Genomic DNA, 13,391 nt, shown 5'->3' with positions numbered 1-13,391 from the left:
CATCAATGGTACATTATATACTTCCGAGTCTTGAGCGAATTTACTTTAACGCACCGGGTCGGTCTCTCGGCGATCGATTCAGACGATGGGGTAGGTCGGAGACTATCGATTTCTCCGGAGAATTGCCGGGACATAGACCGTAGATTCTGTGAATTTCTGATCATGCGGCGCGTCTACAAGGCGCCCCTCATCCTGGGGGTGAATAAACTGACGACCACCCGGCAGCTCGCACGGTCCGACCGCCCTGAGCTACTTCCACCATTTTAAAAAATTTCGTGTCTGTCTTACGGTTCCTTCAATAGTCAGAAAACACGTCGAAGGTAATTCTTTTGACAAATTTTCTACGATTTTTATCGAGAGAACAGAATACAAAACAAACATGTTTTAACAGTTTTTTTCGTGGTTTTTGGGTTAACTCTTTAGTCACGGTGAGATGCTCAGCGTCCCGGCTTAAAAATTTCCATATTCTAGCCTTATCGCAGTTTATTTACAACTTTAAAACAATTTTTGTTACTTCGTATAACCCCAAAAACGCTCGAGTAACGAGTTTCCGTGAAAATCATCGAATTTTGATCGTTTTTTCGATTTTGCATCCGCCATGTTGGATCCGCCGTACTGGATCCGCCATCTTGGATTTAGAAATTATCAAATTCTGTCTTCAGATTCCGCGTGAACAAAATACGGGCTAAAATATCGAGTTGTAAAATGTGTGACTAAAAGGGCCAAGGACTGTTAGATGAAAATAATTATAAATGCAAAATAATCAGGATAAGAATCTAGCCAATTCTGCATGGGATTTATGTTCGCCAAATCAGAGGTTATCAACCTAATAATTGCAAAAAATTCAACAGATAAAATTGCAAAAATTTTAGAATGATTTGAAACTTTGGAATCGACCTATTTTCAATCGAATTTTTATACCAAAGCCACGTTGTACAGATAAACGAAATTGGCTATTTATCCAATCAGACAAGCTAGATTCAATCCTGCAGTTCCTATCGAAAAAAAAAAAAAAAAAAAGGAAGCGAAGCGTCTGAACTGTGGAAGATAAAATGGAACGTTAAAAGAAAAAAAAAAAAAATAGAGAAATAGAATGGTAAACTGTCCCGAACTGTCGTTAAATTGTGCAGGAATACCTGGATCAGACAGGGTCTTGATCGTAAATGGTTTTACTGGTTCATCGGCTGCACTGGAAACCTTCATTCGAAGAGTCAATTATCGTCCAGCGGAGAAGTAGAGATTAATTCAAAAAGCGTCAGCCGGTCGTTCCGAGTGCCATTTGAGGTTTTCATAAGCGGTTATTGAAGTCACCTTCAGTCAACCTTTGTGTTCATTTTAGCGCTGCTTGTCTTGATTCTTTCTTTTTGGAATTTTTTTGTATTTAATTATTACTTTTTTTGTTTTTTAATTACTTATTTCTCGGTAGAAAGTCAAGTAGGAAAAAAAAAATCACCTTATCAACTTTGGATTACCTCGGGTTTTTGCTTAGATAATTTTTCTATTCGACTGTACGCGTCCAATGCATCTTTAACTTTCGATCTTAATTCGATTGGATAAGATATCGCGCGTCTAATGGTATAAGGACGTTTGCGCCATTACACGACCTTTAACCACGCGTAAATGTGATAAGGCGTTTTTGTTGCTCCTATGTATTTACGTCAAAAACGTGAGGGTGCTTTTGAATACGTTGAATTTTTAACAGTGGATCAATTAACGGTAAAACACTGATGGTGTAAGGTTATATGTTAGTAGATGCGACCTTATACCCTTACGCTTGACATTATTTTGTTAGAAAAAAAAAAAAAAACAATTCTGAACATCCTCTTTCCCAAATCGACAAATCTTTACGTTTCAAAGCTTTTCATTTCGTTTATGAAAGAAGCGGAAAAGTAGCGGTAGCGACCTCATATCTTTTATAAATCTTATAAATAAAATAAAAATACATTTCAGTGCTGAAAGAGCGTATCCATCAAACATAAGGCCTTTTCAATTTTATTTCCTTTTTAGTGCATATACGCGTTTTGAGTGTTTATTCAGCAAATATCAAAATAAAAAAATAAAAAATTGTACGACCTTTTACAACCAAAGTCACCTTTTTGGTGCATAAAATTTTCCTGCCATTATACACGCGATGTGGAAAAAATAAAAAACCAAAATATCACTCCAACGCTGGATAGTTGATTGATGATTGATATCAGTTACTGATTTCAGAAATGGGCAGATAAAAAACTTCATTAACTTTCCCTGATGTGCGGTTTATTATTGTAGGTATATGCGTGTGGCTTTTATGAAATTCTTTGAATTCCTGCACGTAAAAAAAAAAAAAAAAAAAAATAATAATAAATAAAAACAACGCTCACACAACTGTGAATGTAATAACACGTGTGCAACGGATTCGAGATGAAAGAGAAGATGCGAAAATTGATGGTTGTTTTTGTTGCGGTTTTTTTTTTTTTTTTCTTTCTTTTTCTCCTGCCGTAGGTACACGCTGCAGAGGTGCGTATAAATTGAAATTGAAATTGGTTTTTTGAGGGAAAAGCGATAATATGCGGGCCTCTGCATTCGTCTATATCAGGCTTTTTGAAGGGGAGAGACGGAGGACTGGAAACCAGATCTCCGATTATTATTATGCGAGTGGCAACCCTCCCGCCTCACTCTCGGGCTCGTTATTAGCTAACTTTGGAAGACCCGAAATTGCTTGATCGTTTCCTCTCCTCTCCTCTCCTCTCCTCTCCTCTTGGGCGATTATACGCGAGATACACCCTTGCAGCCGAGGGATTCGGCGTCCCAGATGATTCTCACCAATTAATTCCCCCCCACGTACCTTAAGCTTCGTGTGTATTGATAGTCATTTTGGGACTCTTTCTCTCTCTCTCTCTCTCTCTCTCTCTTTCTCTCGGATCCGGCTCTCCTTCCCATCCCTGCGTCTAATGTCGGTCATTTCACCCGGATTTAACACTCGTCTGAACACCGAATGAATTTAACTATCGTATAACGGCTGAATGATCTCTCGCTCGGTTCGGGAAGGCTTTTCGATTCCGTCACGTGGCCGATAAAAGCATTACTCCCACCTCTGATTCCCGTATACGCAAAGTAAATTTTACGATTTTCCAATCCCCTTTAGACGTTCATTGCGAAACTCTTGGGAGTTACTTTCACGGGTTTTAATATAGGAAATTAGATACGTGCAACGGGAAAGGTTTTGCATTTTGATACGCGAAGCGCCATCTGTTGACAGCAATATTCCAAAGAAGCGAGTACACCCAACTAGATTCTTTAGAGTTTAAGTTTTGTTGTTGTAATTCGATACCTTTACCGTACAATTGTTCTTCTGACGTTTTAAAATGTTCGAGTTTGTTTCCGAAGCACGAAAATTTCTCGTTAAATAGCAATCGAGAACTGAAATATTACTAACGATTACAAGCGGAGATAAGAAGCTTTGTATATCATCGTCTGCTAGAAGTGTAATAGATCAACGTCAACATGAACAAAACACTTGGCTGCGTATCTTCGCTCATCGTACATCCATAGAGTATTAAAAAGAACGGCGAAAAAAAAAAGAGTAAAAACTAACTTATTCCAGTTGAGAATATTATTCGGGATCAAGGATTCCGAATCCTGTCCGAACACGAATTAATGGAGTTTGATGTTCCACGTTATACTGGGTGGTTCAGAATTAACGACTAGAATCTGAGCAATATACTCATCTCAGGGATCTTTTATTTACTCGCATGTTTATTTGAAAGATCATATCTATAGGTTTATTGTAAGATGTTTCTATAAAAATATCGTGATATCATATTGAGTTGTCAGAAATTTATCTAGTAAATCTTTAGTTTCCAATTCTTCGACAATTGAAGATATAATAGATGTTAACCAGTATCAATATCATCTTTTTTCAATTTTGTGAAGGATCACAGTCTGCCGATGCTCTAACTTACCGACGGACGAGAGATGCGTCGGTAAGACAGCAGATGAAGTTACCCACGATTCGCGCGATTCGGTTGATCGTTTGGCGACACCGAACGGCGAGTTTCACAGAAAACTTCCTTTATAACGTGTGAAATTGGAAAATGACGTGTTTTATTTTTTCCTACACAGTTAGGAGCGACGACTCGATGAAATTTTATTCGCGGGGCTAAGCCCTCGAGGTTTTCGTCACATACTGTACTGTGGCTTTGAATTTGGTCGTAATGCGGGAAAATGGAAATTTCAGGAAACGAAATGAAATTTATCCTGTCGTGGAGCGCACCCCTCGCTAAAACACGCGGGTCGAGCCCTTTATCCCCTCTTCCCATCTTCATGCCCTTCGAACCCCGCTTCGTTCGCGGGTTGCGGGTCACGTTTTTAACAAGCAGACGTCTCGTTTCGTGCGTTTCTCTACGTAACGTTTGATTACACGAACCCAGACGCACTTTGTCCCCTTCGCATCGCTCACCGTTGTAATCGAGTATCAAGGTAAAATCAAAGCGCCTGCCCTTCGAACGTGGCCCGAAGCTTCTTCCCTGAAAAGCTGTCACTTGAGCAGGTATTTCAGAATCTGTTTTCGAAATGATGTATTGAAATCGAATTGATGGAAGTAATTCTGGGGATTGCTGCTTGATTATATCGATTTTGCCCTTTGATTCTAAGGTCTCCAGCTGAGTGGTTGATAGTCTATTTGTCGGATCATTACTCGGCAGGTCGGACCTCAAATTCGTTGAGCCAACTTTGAGAGAGATGAAGAAAAAGACTATTTTCCCTGAAAGTGGAATATTCAGGAGTGTTTAAATGTAGAAAGGCAACACGGTTCAAGAAGGGTCGTAATATCTCATTTTTAAACGTGCGAAAATCTAGTTCGTCATAGCATTTTGGATACGTAGAACGCTGAAAATATAGAACTATAAAAAAACATTTAATTTTTATTTTGGCCTTCTATATCTTCACCTTTTTATATTTTGACTTCGATATATTTCGAAATTGAACAAATTAGACTTCCGTGTATATTAAAATTCTACGTATGTTAACACTTCAACATTTATTCTGAGGATTCAAGGTTTTGGAATTCTACATTTTGAACTTCCCATGGATTTGAACGATGCTATATTTATTTAATTATTCTACGTACCTTTTGTACAGTAAATAAAATTCTACGATAAGATTTTTCCATTTTTGAATTCCCATTAAATATCTTTTACACTTCTAAATTTATTCTGCCGATACTTTCATTTGACTTTTTATATTTTCACCCTCAAACATTTTATCTTTTTCAAGTCCCGAACTGAACTCTTGGATTCAACAATTCTATAAAAGTCAAATATTTCTGTAGTAATAAATTCGATATCGTATCGTACCGATTATTCTGTACGACTTGGTCATTTCATTTTCAAAATCTCGCTCGAATCGGTGAAGATTTTTTTCCTGCCAGACGGAAATTGTGGGAAAGCTTGTAGCTTCAACGGTGCGTTTATCGTGGTCCCTGAAGGTCTAGCTTTTAATCACGAGATGGACGCAGGAGCAATCATCGTCAGTGGCGAGAGTTGGCCGCATCGGCCTCGTCGTTTCGGGTCTCGAGCATCTGGGCCATGGGATTTTTTACGGGCTGTTCGTATCTCAGTTCACGTCGAAAGAAACTGCAGTTGCATCACGGCGAAATCTCGAAACGAGTCGGGGGTTGCAGGGAAAATTAAAAAGGATCTATCGCGGCAACGCCGCTGTAATTTAGATTCCGAAGATAATTGCGCAGCCTCGAACCTCTTTTCCTCCTTTTACCTTCTTCGTTCCAACTTACCGATCTATATGTATTTTTCTCCTTCGCTCCGTCTCGCCAGGGATGGAAAAGGGCGAATATTCAATCCGACGACAGCCCAAATCAATCATATTTTATCTCCCTGGCTGTTGTTCCATCATATAAATTTGTCAATTCTCAATTAAAGACTGCTAATTCATGCACAGATCACCGCAGTGAATCGAAACCGATATTGCGATTCAGAAATATCATCGTTAGTTGAAGAAATATCTTGGAATTTCAAATATACCTGAGTCTCCTTTGAAAGGATTTCAATTAAGAATCCATCGGTAATCAATCACGTTGCAATTAACTCCTACCGAAATTTTGACGTTTCTTTATTGAACCCTCTTTCTACTTTTGTTAACAAATACGAGGCTTACTCATAGGATAACATATATAAACGGACGAGTCTCAGAGGGTTGTTATATCATGCGTGCAAGTGCTGTAAATCCGTCCAGGGATGGTCAGACAAGAATGTTAAACTTCGATGAATGATTCGTTCGTTTGTATTCTCGGACCCGAGAAACTTCATCGATTATTATAATTTTGCCAAGAAGAAATAGGAATTCGAGCACTTTTATAGCAAAAGAAGCAAACAAAATCGTCACAGTAATTGGTATTGTGAATTTATTAGATTACAAAAATTTTACATAAAAATAACAATTTCACATTCGCGTTTGCTGAAGATTTGAAAACTGCATGAAAATTACTTTGCAGTGAAAAAAATTTCATTCGTTAATATTTGCTGAAATATTCTAGTAAAATTCTTTTACGGAATCGTAAAAAGAAGATTTGCCTCAAGCAATTACTTAGCCGAATTACAGTTTGCGATATTTTAACATTTCATAATTATAGCAAAATTAAATTTTGCTTAATATGTTTTTTCAGTTTAATTACAGAGCTTCGACGTAAAATTTTTTTCAGGCATCAAATTATCACAATAGTTTCAATAATTTTCGAAAAAATGACAAACCTTTTACTTAAATACTCAAGATGGTGTTTCTTAGCAGAAAACGTAATAATTCTATTCGATGTCTACGATTTTTGACCGGAATCGAGGTTCCTTTACGGTAAAAATTCGTTCCTCAAATCTTGAAAGTTATTTAACCCTCTGGTAAAAAATTCTGCGGTGATCGAAGGTTTTATTCCTTGCTAATTTCAGTCGAAGAAGAGAACCGCAGATCGAGGACGGATGGGGACACTTGAGGAGCGGCGTTCGTTACAGTTCCAACGCCTCCTTCCTGCATCCTGGTCCTGAAAGTTCGCGGAGTCCTGCGAGCTACTCGGTGAGTGATGATTATACAGCTTGTATGAAAAGAGGTGATAAATCTCTGATCCCGAACTTTGATATTACGCGGAGTAATTTTGGCACAGGAACGTAATTAGAAGCCGACGACGAGGAGATTTGGAAGTAAATTTATTGAAAAAACGAATGAAAATTGAGTGAAATATCGAAGGCAACTCTGGCAAAAAGTGACCTCGTTTTGTAATGATTCGGTTGTATTTTGTAAAATTTTAGGCAAAATCAATTGCTTGTAAATACAACAATTATCTCTTACATCTGACAAAACGATAAATACTAGACGAATAAATCTATCTGAATGTTTATAATTTCTGTCAAAAAAATTTCATCCTTTGTCATACAAGGACCGAATTGAGATTCGCGAATGAGCCAAGCATTTTCAGCTGTAAAATTGATTCTAAAAAACTTGATTGATACCCGATGGTAAAATTTCTGAAAAATTACATTCCAAAGTCGATTTTTGAAGAAGAATTTATCCCGAGGAGCCGAAGATTTTTGAATTTGGTTCAAGACTCGAGGATGAGCAGGGGGGTAATCGTGTATTCCCGAAACGTGTATCTCTTGCTTAAAAGCCGGGTCTTCAGCGACCCTTCGTTACTTTGTAGCAATTAACTCCGACGAAACGAGCGAACGAAAAAACGAGCGGTGAAAACTGTACGCTGAGGCACAATGGGCGCCATTGTTTCGCGCATTTTTCGTTGATGATAATTGCAAACGGAGATTTGTGTAACGAAGCAACGAAGCGTAAAGAGGAGGTCGGAGATTCCTGCAAGCTCCGCTTTAATAAAAGCTAAATTTAAAATTTCTTGCAACACACGAGTTCATTCGCGAAATAAAAAAAAGTGTTTTTGTTATTGATTTTTCTTCAGAGAGGTTGGGACCAGCATAGAAATTCTCGCGTATTCTTTTAACCTGAATTTTCTGGTTTGCTGTATCGAAAACAAAAAAATTGGTCCGGCTTCGAAGAAGAAGACCATAGACTAAAAAAAAATGCAGCGATCAGTGTTGCCAACATATTTCGATTGTATTATGGGATCAGAGCTGTAAAATGCCTGTTTCTAAACATCAAAGTAATCTTACACAATAGTATCTCTACGTCTAACTGTTGTGGCTACGTATTTGAAAGATTACTCTGTCGGTAACGGAGTTTCCTACACTTTTCGAAAGAATCTGCAGCAGTTTCGACGACGTCTATTGATTACTGATTTGTAAATGTCAGTTGTAAAGTCGCCGTAGATCCTACAATTCCGAATCATTTAGGCGTGACGACGCGACGTGTTTCGAAGAACTAATTTCACGATCCGTTTCGGATTCTTCTCCCTCTGCAGCATAACGGCAATCGGCGTTTCTCTTCAGGAACAGGCGGACGTGTACAGTCCCGGTAATTTCCGCCAGTAAATCGCACCTTATATACCCCTTCGATATTCTCCGGATGCTGGGGGACCGGAAATGTATCCTCGACTGACGGTTTTGGCGCGGGAACTTCTTCCCTGCTCAACTGCAGAAGTTATACGTATACTATATATGTATGCCATATACATGTATATGGCGTTACCCGATAACGAGCCCGAGGGTGCCATTTTCACGTCGATTCGTCTTTGAAATCGAATCGACCGTTTTTTGAAATTAGAGATTGGAGAGAAATAGGCAGCTAGAAATTCTTTCAGGAATTACTGTAAATGAGAGACAACTCCAGCAAACTTGAATTATGTAACTATGGTTCATTCCATGCTGAAAAGCTCATAATCAGCAAATCTTGAGTCTCACTATTTTTCATTTCGATATAATTATATCTAGAACTAGTTTGTCAAGTTTCAGTGGTGATATTTTTTTTTTATTCAAATTTTTTCTCATGCGAAAATCTTCGAGTTATGAATATTCATAAAATTTCATACAGTTATTTATCATTCTTTTATAAATTGTCAAAAATTATATTTTTCTTTCAAGGATTTGAAGTCGGTCAGACAATCGGATCATTTTTCATTTGACATTTAAGAGGAGTTTGAAATCCAAAACGTTTTAAAAATTCGTTATAAATAAAAAAGTGTCGAACATTTTTAGAATTTCAAAATGCTTTGAAAAAATAAGTATGATCGAGATGAAGAATAAAATTTTTTAATCATTGAAATATCTGAAACTCCCGTAAAAATTGATACGACAATATGATCTCATCGTGGGATTGATTCCCAGATAATAAGGATGAAAGAATGGAATTTCCAAGAATTTTTTCGAGTATTTTAAGAGAGGAAAAACTATGAGAATGATCGAATTGTAACTGAAAGATATTTGCGTAAGGAAAGCTAATAAAATGAAATGATAAAAAAAAAAAAAAAAATACAAATGGGTGATTTTCACTTGTCATAATCACTTGAAAAGGTTTCAACTAAATTGAGATCGATAAGGCTATTAAAACCTGATTATTTGGAATAGAATTCCCGGTATAATAAATAGTAAAATAATTTCGTTGCGATAGTATCTAATCAAAAGAAATTAATTCTATCGGAAAACAATTTCGACGAATAAATGGAGGAAGAAAACATTTGGCCTGAAATCGGGGTTTCCGATCTTATCCGGAAGCGTGCGGCTTGTGCGTTTATGTTGGAGAAAAATCGGGTCAATCCCAGAGCTAACTTTGTTCGGTGAGAATAATTTCCCTCGACGGAAGCGCGTTTCTGCTACCGAAACTGAACAACAGCTACTTTGATACATGATACTGTTCTGTTTAAAAAAGAGGAAGAATGAAAAAACTATACCGTACATCAAATTTCACATCGTCCTATTTCTTTCAAATCGATTCAACTTGCATTTATCATTAAGTTCGTTATAATTGACCGAACGAACAAAGTGTTTGAAATCAAGACAGCTTGTACCACACAATAAACGAAATATGTCGTACATACTTCAAATACATTCGTTTTATCAACAATCTTGCGTGTCAGGTATCAATTCGAGTAAAATTCATTCACGGTAAAAATGAGCTTTAAGAATTTGGTGTAAGCAAAATATATTCGATACAGCAAACAGTCTCGGTTTATTAATAACTGCCAATTATTTGATGATTATTTGATTTTACCCTTTTCAATTTGTTTCTTGACCGAACATACAGATTTATGAATAAACATCATATTGAAGTTATTAACGTTATTGCAACGATTCATGCTGAGGAAAAACGCTTATATTGCCATTTTCGAATTACCTGAAATTCAGTAAACGGTAATAAAACAAAACACGCTCAACATTAAGAAAATAGTGTTTTTTAGTAATTTTTATTGGCGATACCAACTTCAGGCTCGTGAAAAAACTGATTTTCCAAAACTTGATTCATAGTTATCGATTCTATAACCGGTAGTTTTTCGACCTTTCAATTGCCTGTTGAAAGTTTAAAAAAAAATCTATCGCACCTACTTCAGTGATATGAAAAATATAACTTGAACAAGAACTTCAGTTTGCCGGCTGAAATCAAGTTCCGTGTGTTGTGAAATGTGAATGTTATTTGCAATTAAGGTCTTCAGATAATTTCACTAACTGTATTATTAAATTGGCGATGGATATTTCTTATTCTATTAGTTTCTAAGTGGTGTAATTTTTTCTTTCACCACGATAATCGCTGCGACTTGCAGTTTTGCAAACTGACATCAGAGCTGAGGAAAAACTTGTCTTCCTCACGGTTTTTATCGCACAGCTTGCCTGAAGCTTCAAAAAAATTAATTTTACACAATTCCCTAGCACAAGCATGTCTGTAACACATTTTTTCCCTCCCACTTTCGATCTTCGTCCCATTACATCAATTCGAATCGATGCAGTGAACTTTTTTTCTCATTGTCTGCACCGCGTTCTATTTCTCTCTCTCTGTCACCCGCAGCCAACAACATTTATTACCTCGAAATTTTCCCGATGCAATTTTCCACCGGTGATTTCAATTCCAGATCTGATTAAAAACCAGAATTACTGCACAGCCTGCAGACGTGCGGTATTAGCGAAAAGCGAATGTTGGGTAGACGGAGAATCGATATATTCGATTTGTTCGATATACTTTCACGCTTATACGTACATACGTATGTATGTAGAACGTATAGACTGCAGTGTAATAACCGCACACTTCACACGTATGTCACCAACGATTTTCCCTGAGATATTCGCCCTTTGCGGAAATAGCCTGCTGGTCGATAGACAGAACGTGTTGTGCCCTCCCTCCCCCCCCTGCCCCCCATGCAGCCCTTCCACACACGCAAGCACCTGTGTTTCACATCCTCCATCATTTTCACCCATACTATTCTATCGTATATTTTTTCTGCCACGACCTCGTTGACCACGCGAAGAAATTCTTTTCACCTTTTCATCCTTCGTCTATTCTCTTTTTCTCTTCTCCTCTTCTCCATAGGTAGATATCGTATATAACAACGTCTTAGTCATGAGCGTACGTTCGCTTATAACTTCAGAACTAACGAACCGATTTTAATTCTCTTTGTTTTTTGTGGGTAGCTACAACGGCTGGTCAGATTTTAGGTTATATTTCGATGCAAGCAGATAATAGTTTTGCATATTTAACGGTATTTGTAAATCAAGTTGGAATGGAACGCTGACTAAACTCTTGCAGATAGAGATTAGGTTAGGTTCGGTTAGGTTAGGTTTTGTGTTTTAGGTCTAGTTAGGTTAGGTTTTACGTTTTAGCTCAGGATTGATGTTCTAGGTCATGTTAGGTTAGGTTAGGTTAGGATTTAGACTTTAGGTTAGGTCAGATATTACCAATATTGATTAAAATATTCATAACTGTAAGAAATATTGTTTTACTTGAATGAAATTTTCATATGATTACATTAAACTTGGATGCCGGTAGAGCCGTGACGGGCTGCTTTTGCACACTCGATTTGTTACAATGAAATTCAAAAGACTGGAAAGCTCTCCGGGAAAATGATGGAAACCTTGCCAAGCCGTATTTGTGCATCGTGCGGATCAAGTATTTTTACGGATCATGGTTGAAACTGGAAACGATCGTGTAAAAGTATTGTATACTCGTACTCGTAACAAAGTTGTCATTCCTATGAAATGTATCGAAGTAAGGATAAAAATCGTTGGGCTACAGTCCGATAAGAAATTAAGACGGCAGAGAATGATGTATGATAATAGTATAGGCACACAATGCAAGAATTTGACGATGTATGAACGAATAGAACAATTGAAAACAATATAAATAATGTTTAATTATTATACACGTGTGAGCTTGTTCATTTTCTTGAACATACAGTCGGATCAATGAATTTTGAAAATTTCCCTGTAATTTCCTTGGAATAGGAAATTCTTTAAAATTTCGTTACTCGTATATCTTCTGTACATTTCTCTCCTCAACGCGTGGGAGAAATTTTACGAAAAGCATACGCGTGACAGACGACAAAAGTAGAATAAAAGAGAGAAAAAAAAAAAAAGAAAAACAGAGTTGTTCCAAAAGTAAAGGTTGTCGAGTCACGCGAAATCTTGGTTGGGGAGGAATTGGGATCGAAAGAATTTCTTTTATTGCGTTTCTGCACACCGTGCGGTCGAGAAATTCCTGCAGCCAGGTCGGATGATCGAGCTTTGGCTTTTTCTTCTCCATCTTAACGGTTTTCTTCTTCCACTTCCTCTTCCTATTCCTTCTTTATTTTTGTTATGAGAGCGTTATTACTTTTCTTGGAAAAGTTGTGCATACATTCTCACATATATAGCCCGGATCCTGAGGATAGGATAGGAGGTAATAAAACCGAATATGAACCGGGATCACCCGTCGAGCTTAGAAACGCCGCAAGTTACAGAACCGTGGCTCAGGACCATTTCTACATCTTTTATACAAAGCGAGCATGTCTCACGCGTCTTTCCACGCCTGTTTTTCGTACAAAAATCACCCGTTACTCCGACGGTCGAGTGAGTCTGCGAGTGCGCATGCGCGGAGTACAGAAAAGACCACTTTCAAGTCCCAGGAGTTAAACGCGCGCATGCGCAGCCGCGAACAAGTCTGACATTACGCAACTCTAACCTCAATTTCGGGTGCAACAAGAAGGCGACGCTCTTTTCGCCTCGCGTATTTGTAATATTCTTCTTCGGCTCGCCTACGACTCATATTGCAAGCTCATGCCAGGCTCGAAATGTTCTAGTTTGGCCCCCTTGTTACACAATATACTAATTCTTTCTCGGTTTGGATTGGTTTGGATCGCCTCGCCGCCTCTTCGAGGCACGCGAGCTTCTCAGCTTGGCGGTGCTTTGTCCTCGCCTCGACTTCCCGGTTGTTGTTAGACGACGTAAACACGCAGGCTTCGGATTTCCCCGCCTCCTTTTTGCCTCTCTTCT

General features: G+C 38.0%; 1 protein-coding gene across 5 annotated transcripts in view; it reads left to right on the top strand.

The window, feature by feature from the left end:
- Positions 1-13,391, top strand: part of LOC124303758 (pleckstrin homology domain-containing family G member 5) — a 166,475-nt gene that overhangs the window by 33,684 nt on the left and 119,400 nt on the right. For all 5 annotated transcript variants that reach the window (XR_006907979.1, XR_006907981.1, XR_006907980.1 and 2 more), the window contains one exon: positions 6,933-7,056. Coding sequence is in view for 1 of the 5 variants with exons in the window: in XM_046761373.1 (XP_046617329.1) it covers positions 6,933-7,056 (124 nt within the window). In the remaining 4 variants the exon portion in view is untranslated. The remainder of the gene's footprint in view (positions 1-6,932; positions 7,057-13,391) is intronic.

The sequence above is a fragment of the Neodiprion virginianus genome, chromosome 4, assembly GCF_021901495.1.
Source record: "Neodiprion virginianus isolate iyNeoVirg1 chromosome 4, iyNeoVirg1.1, whole genome shotgun sequence".
NCBI classification, from domain to species: Eukaryota; Metazoa; Arthropoda; class Insecta; order Hymenoptera; family Diprionidae; genus Neodiprion; species Neodiprion virginianus.
This window is presented reverse-complemented; position numbering and strand designations above follow the sequence as displayed.